Below are 19,352 nucleotides of genomic sequence, written 5' to 3' on the forward strand. Positions count from 1 at the left end.
AACAGTTTGTTTATGACACTCTATCCTGTATCTGCTTCTCCCCAGCCTACATAACTTCACCAAATGGAGTAACATAGGCCAAAAATCTTTGCCGATGTTTGTATTTCCAAACTCAACTGAAATGAGCTATGGGTCTGACCTGATCGTTCTGAAAATACGTTGATTGTGTCAAAAGTTGGTGTAAATCCCCTTATATTCCTTTTTTAAAAGGGCAACCCTTTACTGCCACTTTGCAAAAGGCTGTGGAGGGCCCAAGGCAGGAGCTGGGGGTCTTTCAAGGCACACCTTCCAAAACCAATTACCTGTCCTCACCGGCTACCCGCTCACCATCATGGTGCCTACGGCGTTACTCAAACGAGTTAAAATACCTGCACGCAATAAGGCTACCAGTTCCTAACACATGCTTCCCACTGCCTTACTGGCTTTTGGGGAGCTGAGACCCTCAGCTGGGGCGAGCAGCTCCAGGTGACTTCTTAAGAGCAGCCGAGGACACAAACCTTCCGTGCCCACCTTCACCATCTTCTCCCAGGCAGGACCCCAGTGGGTTCCTCCAGAGCGGCCAGGGCTGATCACCAGCCAGCCAGGGACTAGCGTTACCACTTACCTAGTGACTCATGCTTGATTAACTGCAAATCTTAACAGACCCGAGCTAGAAAAAAGGGGTTTCATTCTCAAATACATCCCTGTGGAGGCACGGTAAGCTAGCTGTCATGACACATTGGCATTTCCACCATCACTCACTTGCACAAGTGACTATTTCACACAGGAAGATGAGACGTGGTACAGAGAGTACAGTTAATTTTCACAGGATTAATATTTAACAGAGAACAGTATTAGCTTGACTAACTTGTAGCTCAAATATTTCAAATCTTAAATGACTTGGTAAAAACCTGCCAGCTGAAAGAGACGCTCCTAGCCACACAGCAGTTAACTGGAAAGCCCTACAGCTGTTCAGAATTTTAGCAGAAACCGGACTATTTCTTAAATTCAGCAGAGCCATATCAAATGGCAACAAGCATTCTGTCTCAAAGCTGCTCCGTGGTGCTGAGATAACACCCAGTCTTGCAGACTCTCAGCTGGCTAGAATGAAAAATTGTGACTGAATTTGCCATACACTGAGATTTGCCAGTAATAAATTGCAGCAACGAAGCCAGAATTTGTGAAATTGTAAACAGAAAAGATGATGCAGTTTTACACGCGCTCAGACTCAAAAGTAATGCTACGTGTTTAAGAGACCCTACCCTGCTGAAGGATCAGGCCCGTGCCATAAAAAGGAAAAAATAAATGCAAGTTTAGTTCATATGGTGAATTTTTAAACGCTTGTTACTTCACAATGCATTAGGTTGGCCAACAGACAATTTTAAATAGTCCTCTATTTTTAATATTAAAATTTGACAGAGCTCACAGTTCTAAATTAGTCTGATAAGCAACTTAATCTGTGCTAATTGGTTTTCAATGGTTCGACGAGGCCTTCTTAAGACTCTGGACTCACGTCATTATGTCATCTAATTTAATACGAAGTTCTGAGAACTGTGCGTTGGCAGCAGCCCTGGCTATAAATCAAAGCTTCCTACTCAGAGAGAGCAGGGTTATGACATCATACCGAGGCACTGGGCGAAAGACAATGGTCCTTCTGTGTGGGTCTGAATCTGGGAGAAATATTTCAGCCAGTTCTGCAAGCCCACGTTTAAATGAAAGGCCTTTCTAGCAGGTAAAAAGTTAATATATCAAACCTTGAAGAAAAATAATAAATCATGCACATTCAGTAAAGGGAGTCAGAAAGTGCTTAAATATAAATTACATGTATTTTTTGACAATTCTAACAAGTCTGTTTGCTTTTACACTTTAGCAATCCAGATGGGTTTTTAAACTTTTTTTGGGGGGTGCTATTAAAATATGTGAACTGAGAAAATATAATCATATAAATTAAACAGATGTTTATCCTGATTAACATTAAACTAACAAATTCCCATTTCCACGTAGTATTATCAATGCAGACATTTATGGCACTATAATATATTTATTTTACCCTTAAGTTTGATTGAACCTATCAAACAAAATAGCCACCTTTCATGGTGCAGACTATGATGTAGTTCCCTGGCACCGGCATGCAGATTTTGGTAAGCGTATGAAAATCAAAACACTACTTTTTTTCATCATGTGCACACACACATTTCTTCAACTTCTGGACTAAACATCTCCTAATTGGTAAAGACTTCGGGATGAGACTTTCAAAGAGGGTTGAGGACTTAGGTGGCTAAATCCCCATTCCTGAGCTGAGCTCTGAAATGCTGTTTGTGCCTTCGAAATCCTCGCCTGTCAGTCAGTTTTGAGCCAGGCAGCACACCCTCCGCACCGCAAAGCAGACCTTCTTTCAGAAGACGCTGGCGCAGGTCATCCCAACTGCTGCCGCCGCTCTGCCGCTGGCTGACCGGAGACACGGTTAGGGTTGTGGACGCATCTCCACGTACAGCTTAGCCACTCTGGATTCACGCAAAGACAAAATCCTGGCCGCCGCAGCAGCATTGTCTGCATCCAGCAGGCTTGAGCGGAGCGAGGAGCTCACGGAGTCAGTCTGGTGTTGGGGAGAGGCAACGGGCTGGCTGCCCTCAGAAATTATAATACCCCTGTTTTGTAACACCAAGGCAGCAGTGGCTGTGCAAAACTTTCTGAAACATCCTGCCAACGTATCTGCAGCAGTGGCAATCTCAGTGACAAGGGACAGGCACTCAAACCCAGGGATCTTGTGAGACAGTCACGACAGGGGTCTTTGCAGATGCCGTCCGTGAACTGGGTATTCTTCCCTAGGCACCAACTCAAGCAAAACGTTTTGTAAAGGTTAAGCTACTATCAAGCCTTTGCTTTTTAGTTAATAAAACCAGAGCACGGTGACTCACGCGATCAAGAAGCTGTAGGCAGCACACGTGTGACTGCAGCTTTTATCTACGCAAGTATCTGAACTCACTCACGCACTCTTGCTAGTACACTCCTACTGGTACTGCTCATCCAAAGGGCTACCTCTAACACATGCCTGCCTGCTCTCTTTGGGTTTATGTGTATATATTTTTATGGGATCAGATGCATATGTACAGTTTTATACAAGAATAGCCTCCAGGTAGATGGAAGCCTTGCGCATACACCTCAGCCTGTAATCTCGGACAGTGCCATTATCTGATTAGAAAGTGCTTTCCAGCTAACTAATTTACTAAATGCTTTTCAACAGCTGTTAAACTATTAGGTTATTCAATGCATATTTATGAGACAGAAGATCATATATGGTAGCTTGGTGCATACGCTGTTAAACCAGGTGGGGAGGAGTGCAAGGTAGGTGGAGGGCATTTGGGTTGTGTTAGTACAGAAGATAAGCATTAGCTTTCTTTCAAAAGAAAAAGGGAAGATTCTTAAAAGGCACAATTCATTTTCCATCGTAACACCTTATTAAATCCTACGAAGTTGAAAAGGACAAATCAAGACCTGTGGTATGCCCACTCGGGCTGCTCTACTGCTGCTCCCACGGCACGACACCCAGCTCCACCGCTGCCTTGAGCTGGAGGTTTAATAACTGCGCCCAACGCCCGGGCTGCACCGGCCAAGGCTTTCTACATCATTTCTGTCAGACACGGTAAAATTCACTGGGGTGAGGGTCTTTTCTGACGATGCGGCATAACACGACACCGCCAGCACCGACCTTACTCCTGCTCTCTCGACGAGCGGAGGAGAATAGGAAAGCGGGGGCTGCGGGGAGAGGTCTTGCAAGGCAGCAGCGTGGGGCTGCCCCCCCCGCTCCTCATCCCCAGCAGTCCTGTAGGGATGGGCTGGCAGGAAGGCATCCTCACCGCCCGGATCTGCCCTCTCCAGAGAGGGCTTTGGAGCTGGCCGACCTCAGCCATCTCAGCTCTGACGTGGTTTTTGTCTTTAGAGATGGATGCCGTCCGTCCCCCAGCCAGCAAAACACATCCTCACCCGTGCGTTCCACCTCCAGCAGCCACCGCCGCATCCCCTTTAGGATCAATCACTGGGCTAGATTAATTACGGTGATCAGCCACTTGAGGAGAACAAAAATAAGCATCTCCTGTAATCCAGCCCATGTAATTCTAAACCCTGTTCTCCCTCATGCAAGTTCTACCTTTTGGCTTTTAAGCTAATTGGAAGATCCTAAAGCCCCACGCTTGCTAACATAAACATGTGAAATCACTGTTTTCACATGTAAGGAAAGGAGTCCTCAAAATGCTCATGCAGAAGGGTTCAGTGACCGAAACCACAGGCTGGGTTTTGTTGTCTGAAGGGGAATATTTGAAAAGGGAGGTATGGCCAAAAGACAACTTTACGCGCTGGAAGTTAACGATTATGGGTGATCATTGCTGCTGCGACAGAGCCTGCTGGTCAGACACAGTCAGGGGCTTCTATATAGCACTTGTCCACTCCTGCCTGTCGCAGGGACATCCCACAGGTGATGTTCCTTCTTGGCCTTTCAGATGAAGACGGAGCACAGCACAGTGAGGCAGTTTTGCCTCTAAAGATCAAGACGACTGCATCTGCAGGTCGGATGCGGCTGGCCAGGTTTCGGCCAGCAGCCAAAATGGGATGTCACCTGGACAAAGCGTGGGCAGCTCCAGTGGGGACCCAGCAACTGGGAGCAAAAGCACCCGGGGGCGTAACGCTGATGAGCGTAATCCGTGGCTCCTCCGCAGACCTCACATGGCTGCTGGAAGGGAGCGGAGGGGCTGATGCGCCCGGCGATGATGAATTTTGTGATCGTCTTAAATGGAAACAGGGCTCCGACAAAATCTCGCCTGCTTTTTGTTACTCCGTTAAATGTCAGAAGTTAACAACCAGCCACCTAGCAGCCAAAATTATATAAACTGTGACAGCGCGTAGTGTAAAAATGAGCAATCGCGATCCGTATTTTCACCTAAAATAAAAAAATATACCTTGGGGCCAACCTTCCCCCCATCCCCATCCCTCCTGTTGCCCTGCCCTGATCTGTGCAGGCTTTTTGGCAGCCCAGCTGCTCCCTGGGCTGGATGGAAACACTTCCAGCAGGTCCGAGGCTTCAGGCTTGGCTCAGCCAGGCTTGGTCCCCTCACACACGGCCCCGGGAACGTGGCACTGACCTAAGGCTGGCCTGGGCGTTAAGGCATTCCTACTGACCTCCATGCCCCTTCCTCCGGCTCCCCAGGCCGGCCGCAAAGCTCTGCCGTGGCACTGCCGTGGTCACGTTGCACCGTTAGGATCCTTTCACAACCCAGGCACTGAATTTGGCCCCGCTTCCTCCAAGTGCCCCCAAATTACCACCGTCTTGCAGGCGTGGCTAGGCTAATAGTTTTTGCCAGCCTCGAGCGTGAAAATTCAACAAACACTCGAGAGGTGATGGGCAAAAGCCGTGCTCTGTGTCACATCGGAGCGGCAACGCTTTGCATCCTCATTTTATTGCTTTCTGCTAAGGCGGCCGGTGTCGTCTTTTAACTTAGAAAGTGAGCTGTGGGCGGAGGAGCCGAGGTGAAACAGAGGCACGGCTGCTCAACGCAATCACTAGAAAACTGCTGATTGTACTCATCTGTAGGAGATAATTTTAGAGCAGAGGCAGGAAGTTAGGAGGATGCTGAAAGCGATGCGCAGTGGGCACCGCTCGCCCTTTTCAGCAGCACACCAAGAGCTTCACTTTCACGCCGCTGGGCTGAAAACAACAATACTGAGGCACGTCTAGTCACCGCAGGCACGCTCTCAGCACAGCTCCGTACCCGCAAATTCAAAGGGCCTCTGTCCCTGGCAAGTCACTTGCCTACGTGGCCAGTTTTTCAGAGGAGCTCGGCACCCCGGGGGCTTGTGCAGGTGCCTGCAGGGAGGCAAAGAGACTGCAGAAAAGCTGGCTCTGCGAGTGAAGGCTGTGCACTTGGAAATCCGGCCCTACGGGTGGTGAAACGCGTCTCAAAGGAAAAGTTGCCCGGCGTACCGACACCATTTTAATAAATACTAGAAGTAGTGAAATGATTTTTTAATAATGCTTTGACAATTAAGAAGCCTGACAGAAACAGAAACCGGAAATACTTCATCATCAACTCTTTGCAAAAGCGTATTTTTCATTCCAGTAAAAGAAACACATCAACTTTCCTTTTTCCATCTTATTAAATATTTCCTAGACAAACTAGCCTGCTTTTGCTTAGTCAAATATCACTACTTGTCTAAATAAAGTTCAAAGAAAAACTTTTCTATGTTCACCATTCTTGATATCAATATTCATTAGATAACAGAAATCATAGAGAGCATTCGCTCCTATCTGTGAAAAATAAGTTCTTGAACACGTTTCCTCTATTTTGATGTACCTACATAAAAGAAATCTGAATAAACAGAGATCTAACCCTTATCATTCAGTGAGTTGTTTAAAGTCTTCTGAGCTGGAGAACTCCTTCAGCTTTCTTAGCAGATGAAAGCACAGGATTTGGAACCACAGCATACATGTCTGGTTGCTTGTGTGCTTCTTCAGCCACTCCAGATTAGTTTACACCTCAAATGCTACCGCTTACACCTAGTGATTTCAGAAGACTATTCCTCCTGTTTGAAATGCATATTTGGGCCAATGGTATAATAAATTCATCGAAGCAAAATGATACACGGTCATAAACAGAAATGAAAACCAAGCGTTTTTCTAGAGGGTAGGGTTCACAAATGCGGGGTCCACCAATGTTTTCCGAAATGTTCTGCTGCACATAACGGAGCCGCAGAGCATGCCTGCACAGAGCTACGGCAGTGGAGGGACTTTAAAAGCTGAATATCCAAGCACCTGCTGACTGTGCTGTGCTCAGACTCCTGACCGCAGCGTCCGGTCCTGCGCCTTCCTCCTCACATTCTGATGGGATGGGGCAATGCAAAATGTATTAGTACTTACCATATGAGCTGCGGGAATTCACCTGTGCCAGAATGGTATGGAAACTACTTATATTTCTGCGCCAGGCATGTCTGGGGAGGAGTCTCAAGAGCCTACAGACTGCAGGCTCCGGGAAAAAACTGATATGCAATTGCTCAGCGATGCGTAATATTGAAGCAATACTAAAAAAAATGACATTACAGTCATTTCTGTACAATATAGGCTAATACAGGATTCGGGGATTGCTCAAATTCAGCAGAACAGTAAATCAAAATTTCAATTAAAAGTGGATTATGAGTACTTAGGTTTATGGTCTGTCCCAAGCCAAAGACTTAAGCAAGCCCATTTTCCAGACCTTGGCTCTCATTTGTGAAGCCTCTACTTTCTGTTTTGTTTTGTTATTTAAACTTTTCATTTACAGAGCAGTAAGATTTTAATTTTTACAGCATTTTTTTTTCTTTCTGAGGCAGGAACTCATCTTCACCAAGTAAGTCCCTGCTCTGCAAAACACTTGAGCTAACACAGAGGAAAAGTACAATCCTGCCATATCTCTGCAGCATGGGAGAAGCCTTACGGCGGCGAAACCGTAACACTCTGCTGGAGAGGGCAGCTTGTGCTGGCTGCATGTCACAGAGCTGTACTCCATGGAGACGCTATAGGACCATCCACAGGAGGTGGGATGAGTGAGGTCACGTGTCCCTGGATCCACTGGCTGTTTTCCCCTAGGGAATGAGGAGAAACAGGAGCTACAGGAAAAAAAACCCCTATTGCTCTGCAGTCGGGGTGGGAACCGCAGAGCAAGCCCATGGCTCTCCCACTGGTTGCACCGTCTGCACGTGCCCACACCCACCCCATGAGCACGGCCAGTGGGATCACACAATATTTAGGCTTTAATCCGTATATGGTATTTTGCTTTGGCACAGTCCAGTTGGGCTGTAAAATATATGTCCAATGTGCGTTATGCAGCTTTTAAAAGATCCCTCATGCAGAAATACCTGCAAAATTATGGTAGGCACTGAAATGTTAGCATTCTGACTAGTCCTAAAGCACAGCAGGAGAAGAAGCTTACAGGATACCATCTGATTTGTGTAAAACCACATCTTACACTCTGACATTTGCTTGTCAAAAACCTACACCTTCTATGTTCAGGAGATTTGTTTAAACAAGAGACAAAGTGCTACCTGGACCAAAATAGTGCTTATCTCCTTTACATTTTTTTACACTGATCACACAGTGCTTGTTGACTCAAATTTTTTTTTCTTCATAAGCTAAACTTTGGTTTTCTGCCATGTCTTGAAACATTAAAAGAATGTTGTGACTGAAATCAAATAAAGTAGAACATCCTAAAATGACTCCTAGAAATATAGCAGCATAAACGACTGATTCAGTCTTTGTGGACGGTTTCTGAATACGTAGTCAAGGTGATCGTATATCTTTGAAAGGCACGATGGAAACAGCCACCAGCAATGTAAGGGCAAAACCTTACAGTTAAAACACAGGCATAATAAAAACATACTATCCTATTAATTCTGATGATTGCAGAAGCACATTCACTCTTACCACTGTTATGAGAGTTTGCAAAGAACGTAAGATGTTTTTCAATTACCTATATGCACATACACATACATATATTAAGAGAATGTGAGTGGAGAACCAAACAGGAATGGGGGGAAGGCATATTTACTATGAATACCTGCTTCCCTTTACCCTACTCTGGTATTACATTTTTTCTTTCAGGTTTCCCTACATTGAAACGAAAAGATTTCACATGAATTTAAATCAGTACAGCAGACTAAACAAGATTCCCAATGTTTTCAACAATTACCATAATTAAAGATGTCTTTGCAGAATAAAGCCTAGGCTGGTTCTCTGTTGCCTGTCACTAGGTAAATATTCCCATCTCTTCACATCAAATGAAACATCAAATGTTTCAACCTCAGAACGGTGGTAGCATAAACCAACTTTGCAGCAGTGAATACTATTCCCATGGTTTAGAATAAAATGGTAAAAGATGGCCTATGTAAAGGCTGGAGAGAAAAGATGCTGCTTAATAAACAGCAGTTAACAACAGGCATGTAATTTGAAATACTTATGAGGGTAACTTGGGTGGCAAGGCAATACCTGTTGGCCTCTACAACAGAGTTTTGTTGCTGAAAAGTGTTGTGCAAGACAATAACAACTCTTTTTCTTTCCAATTAAAGAGATGAACAGTCTTTAAATATACACAGACATACCAACTACGGATGAAGTTTGCATAAGTAGGCTGATTCAGTGAAGCATAGCTACACAGCACATACGCAATAAGCCGTCAGTTGCCCATGTCAGGTTTCCTGTACTTTTACTTTAAATTAAAGTCCTGATAGAAGTCTGGAGTGCATGCAAGCTAACTGGGTGAAATTCCAAATGTGTATTTTATGGGATTTCACCTGCAAAAAGTTGGCAGGTCTCTTCAAGTCATGTGACATGACTCAAGTATTGCTTTGTGGGAATTTCCCTCAGAAGGACTATATTCACTTGGAAAGTCTATGAAAAAGCATTAACCCCATCATTTTTCTAATTCCTCTTCCTTCCAAAACAACAACAAGAAAACAACCACCCTTTTTTCCTACTTTCCCCAAAAAAGTGTTCTCCGAAAAAGAGCCATCTCAAATAATAATAATAAAAAAATATCTAAATTTACCTGCTATTAAAATCTTCAAACAAGCCTGCTTGGAATTCATCTAGCATGAGTGACTTTATTGTCACTTCACAGCCACCAATATAAGCTTCCAAAAAAGCTGGAACACGTGTTTGTGAACATTTCCTATACATGAAGCATTTTTTATGGAGCACTCTGATCTCCGTCCACATTGTGCTTTTCATCGCTACCCAAGAGCAGCATCAGCCTGGAGCGCTATTTTCACCCCGTGCGAGACGGCGAGGTGCAGGATGACTGGAAGGAGAATCCCCACACCACCTCCAGCTCAGAGCCCAGCACGCTTGCAATGCTGTGGTGTGAATTCGGAAGTATTATTCAAATGCAATGTACCCTCTGGGGCCGCAAAATCAGACCGAGGGTTGACAGCAACTTAGCAGAGAGCTCAGAGCGTTCACAATTTGTGGCTACACATGAGTTTGTGCTCCCAAAGGCAGAAAAAAATCCTTGTTCCAACAAGTCTCTGCCACCAGTATAAAAGAAAATAACCTGCAGAGAAAATCTCTTGTGTGGGCAGCAGAAAGGCAGCTCTTATGGTTTGATTCTCACTCTCATTTTATAGCGCCAGGTATACCTCGAAATTAGTCAGGTTACTAAAGAATTATCAGAGCCATGTATCTTTCTAAGTAATCATCATTATCTCTCATTTTTACTAGCAGAGATAAGGAATATATTTTGTTACCATTAGCAGGAAGATAGGTGAAAAGCTGGTACTGGCTTCTCTTTCTCTTTCCGTTGCAGACATAGAAGTTGACCTGAACAGGGCTGGTAATTCTCTGATTGCGGAAAGGTGGTATCTCAACCACCAACGAATTCTGCAAAAGCAACAAATCAGAAAGTCAAGGCATGACAAAGGCAGTCGAGCTGTACAATGGCATTCACATGTTAACCCCGAGGAGGAGGCACTTGGGCTCGCAAGGAGGAACATGTTCTCTGCAGGGGAACTGGTGGGCTTTGTGGGCAGGGATGGCCTGTGGCCACCCCCAGTGTCCATGCCAAGGACTCCAGAAGTAGGGAAATAAGATTTTAGCACGGCTCAGGTCTTTACACAATCGCTAGCCTTCACCTCTTCCCTTTGGACAGCAAATACGATACCACAAGGCTCTATCCCTCCTGCCTCTGACAAGAATCTTGGGACCACAATCAAATCGTAGTCTCTAACTCAGCAGGAGAAAGCACAACCGCTTGGCTGGCAGGTCATCCCCAGTATATCTCACCCTAACACAACTTCCTTTGAAAGGAGAATTAGGACAGGCATATGATTATTCAAATACTTCAGTTTTCCAGAGTCAAATGTTTTTCACTCAGGAGGGTTTAAGCATGCTAATTTCTGTGGATGGGAGATGCTGCAAGAACATCTAGTGCTACAGGAAGAAGGGCCGGAGAGCATGTAGATGATCTTCCACTGTCAGAAACCAAATGCTCCAGCACGGGGCTAAGGAACGACTTAGCTGCTAGGGCATCAGCTTACACAAACGCACAGTGAAATCTGCTATGACCATCAAAACCTCCCTTGGCACTTTTTGAAAGAATAAAAGGGAATGCTCGTCTTAGCATTTGGCCTGCTTTCAGCTGAGGTCTTTAAATTGTTTGCCTGCATGTCTCCAGCAGGTTTGCAGCTAACAAACTGTTGCATATTCCTGCAGAGGTGGAATAGTGGCCATATTTGCCGCTTATAGTCATGGCTGAGGGAGCCACGCTTCTCCGACCCTGGGGCTGATCTCCTGTGAGGGGACTCACATTTCTTCTGCTGAAGGTAGACGAAAGCCAAGGAAAATGATCAGAAATTGCTTTGGGAGCAGAGGGAAGAACTGACCCGGCAAGACAGAAGATGAGCAGACGGGGCTGGCCTGTCCTGGACAATGAAAAAATATTTTCCAAATGGCCTCTCCTACTTTCGGGATAGCTTCCAACAAAGGCTTTTTACCCCATGCTCCCATTAAAGGAAGATTTCCAGGAGGGGAGGCCTAAGTACTTGTTCTGTTGCAGTGGGGAGACACGGTGCCAAAGTCTTGGAAATCCCTCTTTAGTAACAGTGCTGGAGAAGGCAATATATATTTTTCATCTTGATGTTAAAATATTTAAGGCAGACTTACTGGCTTGCACATTTCTTTGTCGGTTTTGGCTTCCATTTCCCACACATGGTGACCATCTAAAAGACAAAAGAAAAAGACATCTAGTTCCGTCCTTTTTTCCTCTCCCAAGCCTACAAAAGAATGACTTTTGCAAAAAAATCTCTTTGAAGGGGCACTGCATATATGAAAACCAGCTCTCAAAACGCATTGCCCAAGCGTTGCCCAACCAGGAGGCCACGCGGGTAACCCATGGCAGGGGTCCACTTAGCTTTTTTGAAGGGGGAACCACAATCCAGAGCGCATGATACTGCGATGGGGGAAAGCCACCGGGAGTTTATTCCGCCACTAGCTTGGACAAAATATGCAACTGTTCTACACCTTAGCTTACCAAACTTTCAGACAAAAATACTGCTACCTGTGAGGCCTTTTGATCACTACGTATGCAGTAAGTCATATTCAACATTAATATTAAATAAAACAAACCAAGCAGTATTAAGGAAGCTCCTCAGCCATGTAGTATTTCATTTTAGTATTCTCCTAGTCTGGCTTGTCATAATTCTGCTGCTTGGATCAAAAGGCAAGGCCATAGGCTGGGAAACACAGCTTTTGACTCCATTTTAAAGTTGGTTTAGCTCAGCTACAGTGGTCCTACCTACAGTTTTCTGGAGCTGCTTCTAGTGGTGTGTTGGGTCCTCCTAGTTTACTGTATTTCTGTTTTCAAGCAAACATAGATTTAAGCCACTGCTATCACTTTTTCTGGGGACCTGTCTTTTGGAAGAAATTGGTTTTGTCAGGTCATTTTTCCTGCGCCTCACTGATACAGAAGTCACTGGTCAATAACAGGGTTTTTTTTTTCTTCCTTGTGGCTTCAAAACTCAACAGCAAAGATATTAGAAAAATAATACAAAACGTAAGGCTTCCATTCTGCAGGCCTAGAAAAACACAAATGTGTACGGAAGGCCACAAGCAGACTGCCGTCTAAGTTGGGCAGCGGGGACACATGCAGCTTCATGAGTCCCACCATTGTCAGATGTCACTGGAAGGAAAGGGAAAATGAGACTTTATGTCATCTCTTTTGTATATTTATTGCAGCATCGGGACATGCAAATGCAAATATTAGTTATTTTGAACTTCATCACATAGACGTGGGCCTGCCTTAGAAAAACAGCTCTCGGCAAGGTAAAAGAGTGAATGCACTTTTTCTTCTCTCTTCGCTTTCATGGCCAGGATGGAGGTGACGCATTTAGAACGGCCTGATTTATTACAAATGTCTGTAAATAATATTTTTGTGTACAGCTGTCCTACTGTGAAAGGAATGCTGCTGAGGGACTAGCCCCGGCGATTGTTTTAACGTCCAAAACCCCTTTCTTTTTAACGTATGGGAAGAAGTGCAACGTGAAAGCTGCAGCATAAATAGCAGAGTGGATTTGGCAGGTCTTTCTGTAGGAAACAATTAGCAGATCTACCCTTAGTTTCTTCCTACATTTTAAATTGTGATGCTGGAAAAGGAATCCCTTTAATTGGTACTGCCACGTTTGGCTGGGGGGAGAGAAGGAGCAGCCAGACCGTGCTCGAGTCTCCTTAACGATGCCTTTTGAGAGCGCCAGAATTGAAGCAGACTTCTCGGGAGGACTGGCGATCACTTCACAATTTATCCAACAGATGCTTCCCCCGAGCTGTCAGTAGAAAAAACCTGACCAAATTCAGCAAGCCAGGACACATCCCTCATCTGGGAGCAGCCTCCTTTATCTCCCACCCCCTCCCCATAGAGCCCCCGCAGCCTTTCGTGTCCCCCCCAATTAACTCAATCAGTTGTTAAAGTAACACAACACTGACACTATCACACGTTTTGCAAAGTCTAGGAACTTCTGCTTTGTAAGGGGTTTGTTGGCATTTTGTTGGGTTTTTTTTTAAATCTACAGACATCCAGACTAGTAGTTAACATGTGTTCAATTTGCCTTTGTAAATGGATTACCAGAAGTTCAGGTTTTTTGCTATGTTTAATTTCTGCTTTGCAAGACGAATTATCTGATTCAGGTTTCTGTTTTTTATTTCCTGCCGATACTTCAGTAAAATTCAAAACGACTTCATCTCTAGCTAATCTTTCAATTACTTCATGCGGCACTGCCTTTATGCGCTTTTGAAATTTTTATGATGACAAAGAGAGTTTGTTCAGAAATATTTTAAATGCTGTAATCTAAACTATTAGGAAAATAAAAATCCAGAGCCGTGGCTCGTCTTTGGAAGCTAATAAGAACAATACGGGTTTCGCTCCAAGAAATTCCCTTGAGACTGTCCAGACCATTGCTGCTCAGCGACTGAGGGGAAAGGGAAGAGAGGGAAAAAGTAGGGAATAGACAACTCATTAACAGCTAGTGACATTTCGTTTAACAAAAACACAGGGAGGAAAAGTTGTTATGAAGCAAGAGACTGAAAAAAAAAAAAAAAAAAAAGACAATTCCTCATATTACGTCTGGTGAACCAAGAGGGAAATCTCAACGCCCACGGACTGGGACCAGCTCCAGGAGGGAAACCTTAGACCACTACGTCAACCTCTTACAGTAAACATGTTTTGCAGGTTTATACAGTTCAGCTGAAATTAAAAAAAAGAGAGAGAGAGAGAAAGGAATAATGTCTGCAGAACAGTTTGTGGGAGCCCGAAGCATCAAGACAATCTGCCTACGCCGGAGAAAACGGTTTTGCCGCCAGTGCCCGTACGCCGGGGACCTTGGCGAGCAGGCGGGATGCCGCCTCCCGTCAGCGTGTGCTGGAGGAGCGAGGGCTGCTCGACCACAAAAGTTTCCATTGTACGCCTGCCACATCTGCAGCAGCCCGCCTGGTTCGGGGCCCGAGGCAACTCCCTCCTGGCCGCCGGCCAACCAAAGTACACCAGAGCAATTTATACCTTTCCAAAATGCAAATAATTCAAATTACAGACATAACACAAAGCTGAAGCAGACACATTTCAGGCATTCCCGTTAAAGTTTACTCTCTGGAATTACCGTACCCAAATGGGCAGTTGTTATACGGGGACGGGGGGAGACGGAGGCAGCAGAGGAAGGAGAGGAGGAGGCAGGGAGGAAAAGGGAGAAAAAGGCTTTTCCAAAGGTCTTATTTCATTCCCTTTCATTTCGCTATTTACTTTTACCAAGTAATAAGAAGTGTCTTCTCCGAACCAAATGCCTGGCTTTGTTTTGGCGTTTTTAAGATGTATAGCGCAATATTTCGAACAGAAAGACATCTCTTTATATAGCTAAAAAGTTGTGTCAAGGTATTATATTGGGTTTGTTTTATTTTGCGTTTGGTTGTTTTTTTTTTTTAACAAAAGGGAAATAAAAACAAAACATCCGCGCACGGAACCGCAGGCAAAAGCCCTGCGGAGTCCCTGGCGGAGCGCCCTGTTCCCCTGGTGCCAGCAGCAGCAGTTGACCCGTCAAAGCCAAGGCTTCACCTGGGGACCCGTGCCAAGGGCTGGAAGAAGGACCCTCGAATCCCTCCTCCTCCTCCTCCTCCGAAGAGGCAACGCCGGAGCCCGGCAGTGCCGGGGGAGCGAGAAACCCCCCGTTTGGCACAGGCTCCCCGGGCTCGGCGCTTGCACTGACAGGTGGCCATCAGCGCCGTCGCCAGCTGAAGACACCGGGTTTTGTCAGGAAGCCTGACATTTACAGACCGGTCGCTGTTATTTATAACCAACCCTGCTTCGGGTGGACTTCGCCACCAGCCACTTCAGCCTTTTTTTTGTTTGTTTGTTTGTTTTTTGTTTTTTTTTTTAGTTTCGGCGCTGTGACACTCGGAGCACCTGGGATTGCTAATGATGAAAATACTGCGAACCTACCAGGGTGATGCGGGGTGGATTTTCAGCTTTGCAAAGCATAAACACCCCGTTTTAACAGGCGGCGGCTGAAGGGTGAATGGGCCTTTGTAGTCTGCTCTTATCAGCCGCTCGCTGCAGCGTTAAAGGAAACTGCGCACAAGTCCAGAAGTAAAAATACTCTAATTCATCAGGGAATTCCCTGCAGTATGAGTCACTGAACGGCTTCCCCACCACACCCAGCTACAAGATTTCCACATAAAAAGGCACTGTAGAGGCCTGTTTTAACACAGAAGCAGCGCTAAAAAGTAGCTGTGTAAATCTAGCAGCATTACTTATTCACACATAAAGCCGAGCAGACCACGACATATGGATTTTCTTCGTGGAAGAGTAACACAAAGAGCTGTGAAGACTTTCCAAAGAAATTTTTCTACCGTCTTCCCCACCTTGCTGCCCGTCAGGACAGATCCCCCAGGGTTTCCAGGGCTGGGTTTACCTTCGTACCCCAGGGAACTGTGAGTGTAGTGCCAGGGGTCTGCAAGCTCACAACAGTCAAACCACCAGCGCAACCTTCATTACAGACCGATGGATGGCAGAAAGGGGAAAGAATATACAGTACCAAAAAAACCCCAAGCCTGGAAACTCAGGAGGGTATAACATCTGGCAACCACTTAAACCTTGCCTCTATGAAACGGGCATAATGGGAGCGTTCAGATATATTTAAGTGATTTCACTTTACTACAGGAGGTTAAAACAGTCTATATTCTTTAGTAGTCCTGGGTTCACTTGAGATACGAGAAGAATAGATGTTATCTAGGATTTCACTGCCTGTACACGGTGTACATTTTACACTCTTCCAGCCTGCGGCTCAACAGAGTTTGACTGCACTGGCTGGGCTGTAAATCTCTATTTACATTCATATATTGCGAGTAAGATGGTGAGACTAGCTCTACCCTCTCAAAGGAATCCACTACTTGATTAATGTATTGTGGGATTACCCTAAACAATAATGCCTATATTACATCCCAGATTACTTTAACATGTCGACAACAGGCAGTGCACAGATGCAATGCAGAATGATTATACAGCGTAATTTTGAAGTGCTCTGCAAAGGTTGTCTACCTTCCTATTCGGCCCTGTTTATGCATATTCAAATCCCTTAGGAGTGAAGGATTTGCAAGTTTTCAATTTGCACCCCAACCCCTTTTCCTTGGGAAGTACACTCACGGTGCTGAGAAGACTGATCTGTGAACACGTCAGGAACGAAAGGATGGGTTTCCAGCCAGAGAAGAGGATGAAGACTGAGGCAAAGTCTTGTCATTCAAAGAGTCACCCAGTTTTGTGCAGAGATGCTATCAGCTTCCAGGCAAAGGGCAGGCTGGGCCACATCGGTGCCTGGGCTGGCAACGAGGCGGCTCTGTGGCTTGGAGAACACTCACCACGCCAGTCCTGGGCACGACCCACTGGCACTGTCTCACCTGCCGCTGGATGTGCATTGGCATGGGTGTACCAGTGCCAGATTTTGCTCCAGAGGCAGCAGCCTTGCGGATCTGGGGATGCCACAAGGAGCCGGGGCACTTTTCTAGGCTGGTCTTGCAGGTGTCTTGCTGTGAACAGCATTTCCCCAGCTGGACACCAGCGAGCTCAGTAACCTGTGGGTGGGTGGGGGTCTATCCTTGTGTTTGCACACCGGTGTACGTTTTAAAGACATTTACAAGAGACAGGCTCTAAGGATGAACCAACACCAGCCAAGCAGGCTGCCATGGGATGGAGGAGGAAGATGGGGCAGGAGGACAGCAAGAAAACATTCAGAAATGCAGAGGGAGCAGAGAATAACTATCCACAACATAAGTGGCCAGGACCTTTCTTTCGACCGCCCCGTCTGCCTCTCCAGTCACCTTGATATCCCCTTTGTTCTTCCACTACTTTTGCTATGAGACCACATGGCTGGTCTGATTTTCACCTACTTCATTTCCCTCTTCCTTGCCAGGAAGACCCCCAGCTGTTCTTCTGCCCCCCTCACAGCCTACCGTCCTGCTACAGAGACTTCCCCCATAGCTTTGTTCCCCGTCCCTGGCATGTCTTCTGGCACGCATCAGTCCATGCGCAGCAGGGTTCACGCATAACTGACCTACTTGTATTTCCACATCAAAGCTGCTATATTTGTTTGTGTGTCCTCATAAGCATTTTTGCAGCATAGGGATTTTGTCCATTCCTTCAGCTATACATTTTTGCAGTATTGAGCTGAATATTACGTAGACTTAGGTGTGTCTGTCATGCATACGATGCTCTCAAGTTACTTTTGCCCTCTTTTTTACCTTAAATTAACAATAAAAAAGCCAGGCAGCCACCAGGTGATAAAATCCAGTACAAACTGTATCTTACAGTACTTTGGCATCTGTGCCAGACATGCGCTTCCTCTCTGGTTGCTCAGCTGGGCAAGCCAAAAGCTGAGGGACTCACTTTGCGTAAACGGTGAGCCGTTTTAGCTGCTTTTACCACAGTATGTCTAACAGACTTAATTATTCTGAGTTCAAGTGTTTGCAAATGAACTGTAATTTTAGTCCAGGTAATTAAAAGGAGGCACTGTGCTGACAACTGACTGATCAGGGTTCATTTTGAGCCAAAACCATTGGAATGACCTGCTAGATCCTATTTTCGGCAGAATGGAAGCTGGTTACGCAATTTGTGCTCTCTGGCACCTCCCCCTATGCAAATTATTGTTGGTCTGAGGGTTTTATTTAATAACTCAATAATTCTAGGTGTAAGACACTCAACTTCCAAGTAAAGCTGGAGCTTGACATCCCTGCAAAACCTCTCTAGAGCAGGCGGGTCGAACCAAGCACACCCAGCACAGCCACCCACCAGCAGTCACGACAATACTTCACTCTGTCTTTGGTTACATTCGTGTCATCTCCTTGTCTTCACAATTTTACTCTCCTCTGGGAAACTCTAGTAGGCTAAACCTGTGACTTCGCAGCTGAAACTGAGTAAAATATTCCTGGTCCATCTTCTTCAGTCTAATCTGTCTCATATTTTCTCAGACTATTGGAGTAACAAACCTCACAGTCAGTTTAAACCAAGTTCCAAATTTTCCTTCCATGAACAATTCTTTTCCTCTACTTCTGTGCTTGATGCCAACACCACCACCTGCTTCTTTCTCATCTTAAGATGTAAGTTTGATTCAAATGCTTTCAATTCTTCCTTCTTGATTAGTTTTTTAGACACAAACTTTTCATTCTATCTATATGGCCACAATTTCTCATCTTCCAGAGACATCCCATTATGGTAACTCCTCATGACTTTTTAGCAGAGTATAAACAGTAAGCTTTTGAATGGCATTTTTATTTTTTCCATCTCCTTGTCCCTCGCCATGTCCCTTTTCTTGTTTCTCTTGTCCAAGAAGGTTGGGCTCAATCTTAGAGGTCCGTCCTCTTCACCTCTGATTATCTGCCTTGACATCAGCTTCCCTGCAACAAGGTACTCCTTGAAAATGTCTTCTCTCTCTGTTCCTCTCAAATGTCATTGTACTCTCTTCCACATTGCTCTTGAAGGTGTAATCTTACTCCCTCAACAGACCTGAAAGGAACATGCTCCTCTTCCCTCAGGTCTCCCCACTTTTCCTGTGATGCCCACCTGAGACATGAACCAACTCTTCATGATGTCAGGGAAGCAACAGATGATGATGAGTTGTGCTTTTGCAAAAGATGTAGGCGATCCCTCCAAAACCCAAGTACGTTGGAGGTATCCCCTTGTATTGGTTTATGTGGCAAGGTTTTAGTAGTGATGGGGCAGTTGTGGACTGACCGCAGCCCCCATTCCCCATCCCCCTGCGCCACTCAGGGGGAGGAGGTACAAGTCAGGAATGAAGGACTGAAGTTGAGCTTGGGAAGGGATGAGGGGGTA

General features: G+C 45.4%; 1 protein-coding gene across 1 annotated transcript in view; it reads right to left on the reverse strand.

The window, feature by feature from the left end:
• Positions 1-19,352, reverse strand: part of NFATC1 (nuclear factor of activated T-cells, cytoplasmic, calcineurin-dependent 1) — a 103,551-nt gene that overhangs the window by 34,934 nt on the left and 49,265 nt on the right. The window contains exons 6-7 of the mRNA XM_010577049.1: positions 11,657-11,712; positions 10,243-10,375 (exon numbers count right to left, since the gene is read on the reverse strand). Of these exons, the coding sequence (XP_010575351.1) occupies positions 10,243-10,375; positions 11,657-11,712 (189 nt within the window). The remainder of the gene's footprint in view (positions 1-10,242; positions 10,376-11,656; positions 11,713-19,352) is intronic.

Source organism: Haliaeetus leucocephalus, unplaced genomic scaffold (genome assembly GCF_000737465.1).
Source record: "Haliaeetus leucocephalus isolate CR32 unplaced genomic scaffold, Haliaeetus_leucocephalus-4.0 Scaffold41, whole genome shotgun sequence".
In the NCBI taxonomy this organism is placed as follows: Eukaryota; Metazoa; Chordata; class Aves; order Accipitriformes; family Accipitridae; genus Haliaeetus; species Haliaeetus leucocephalus.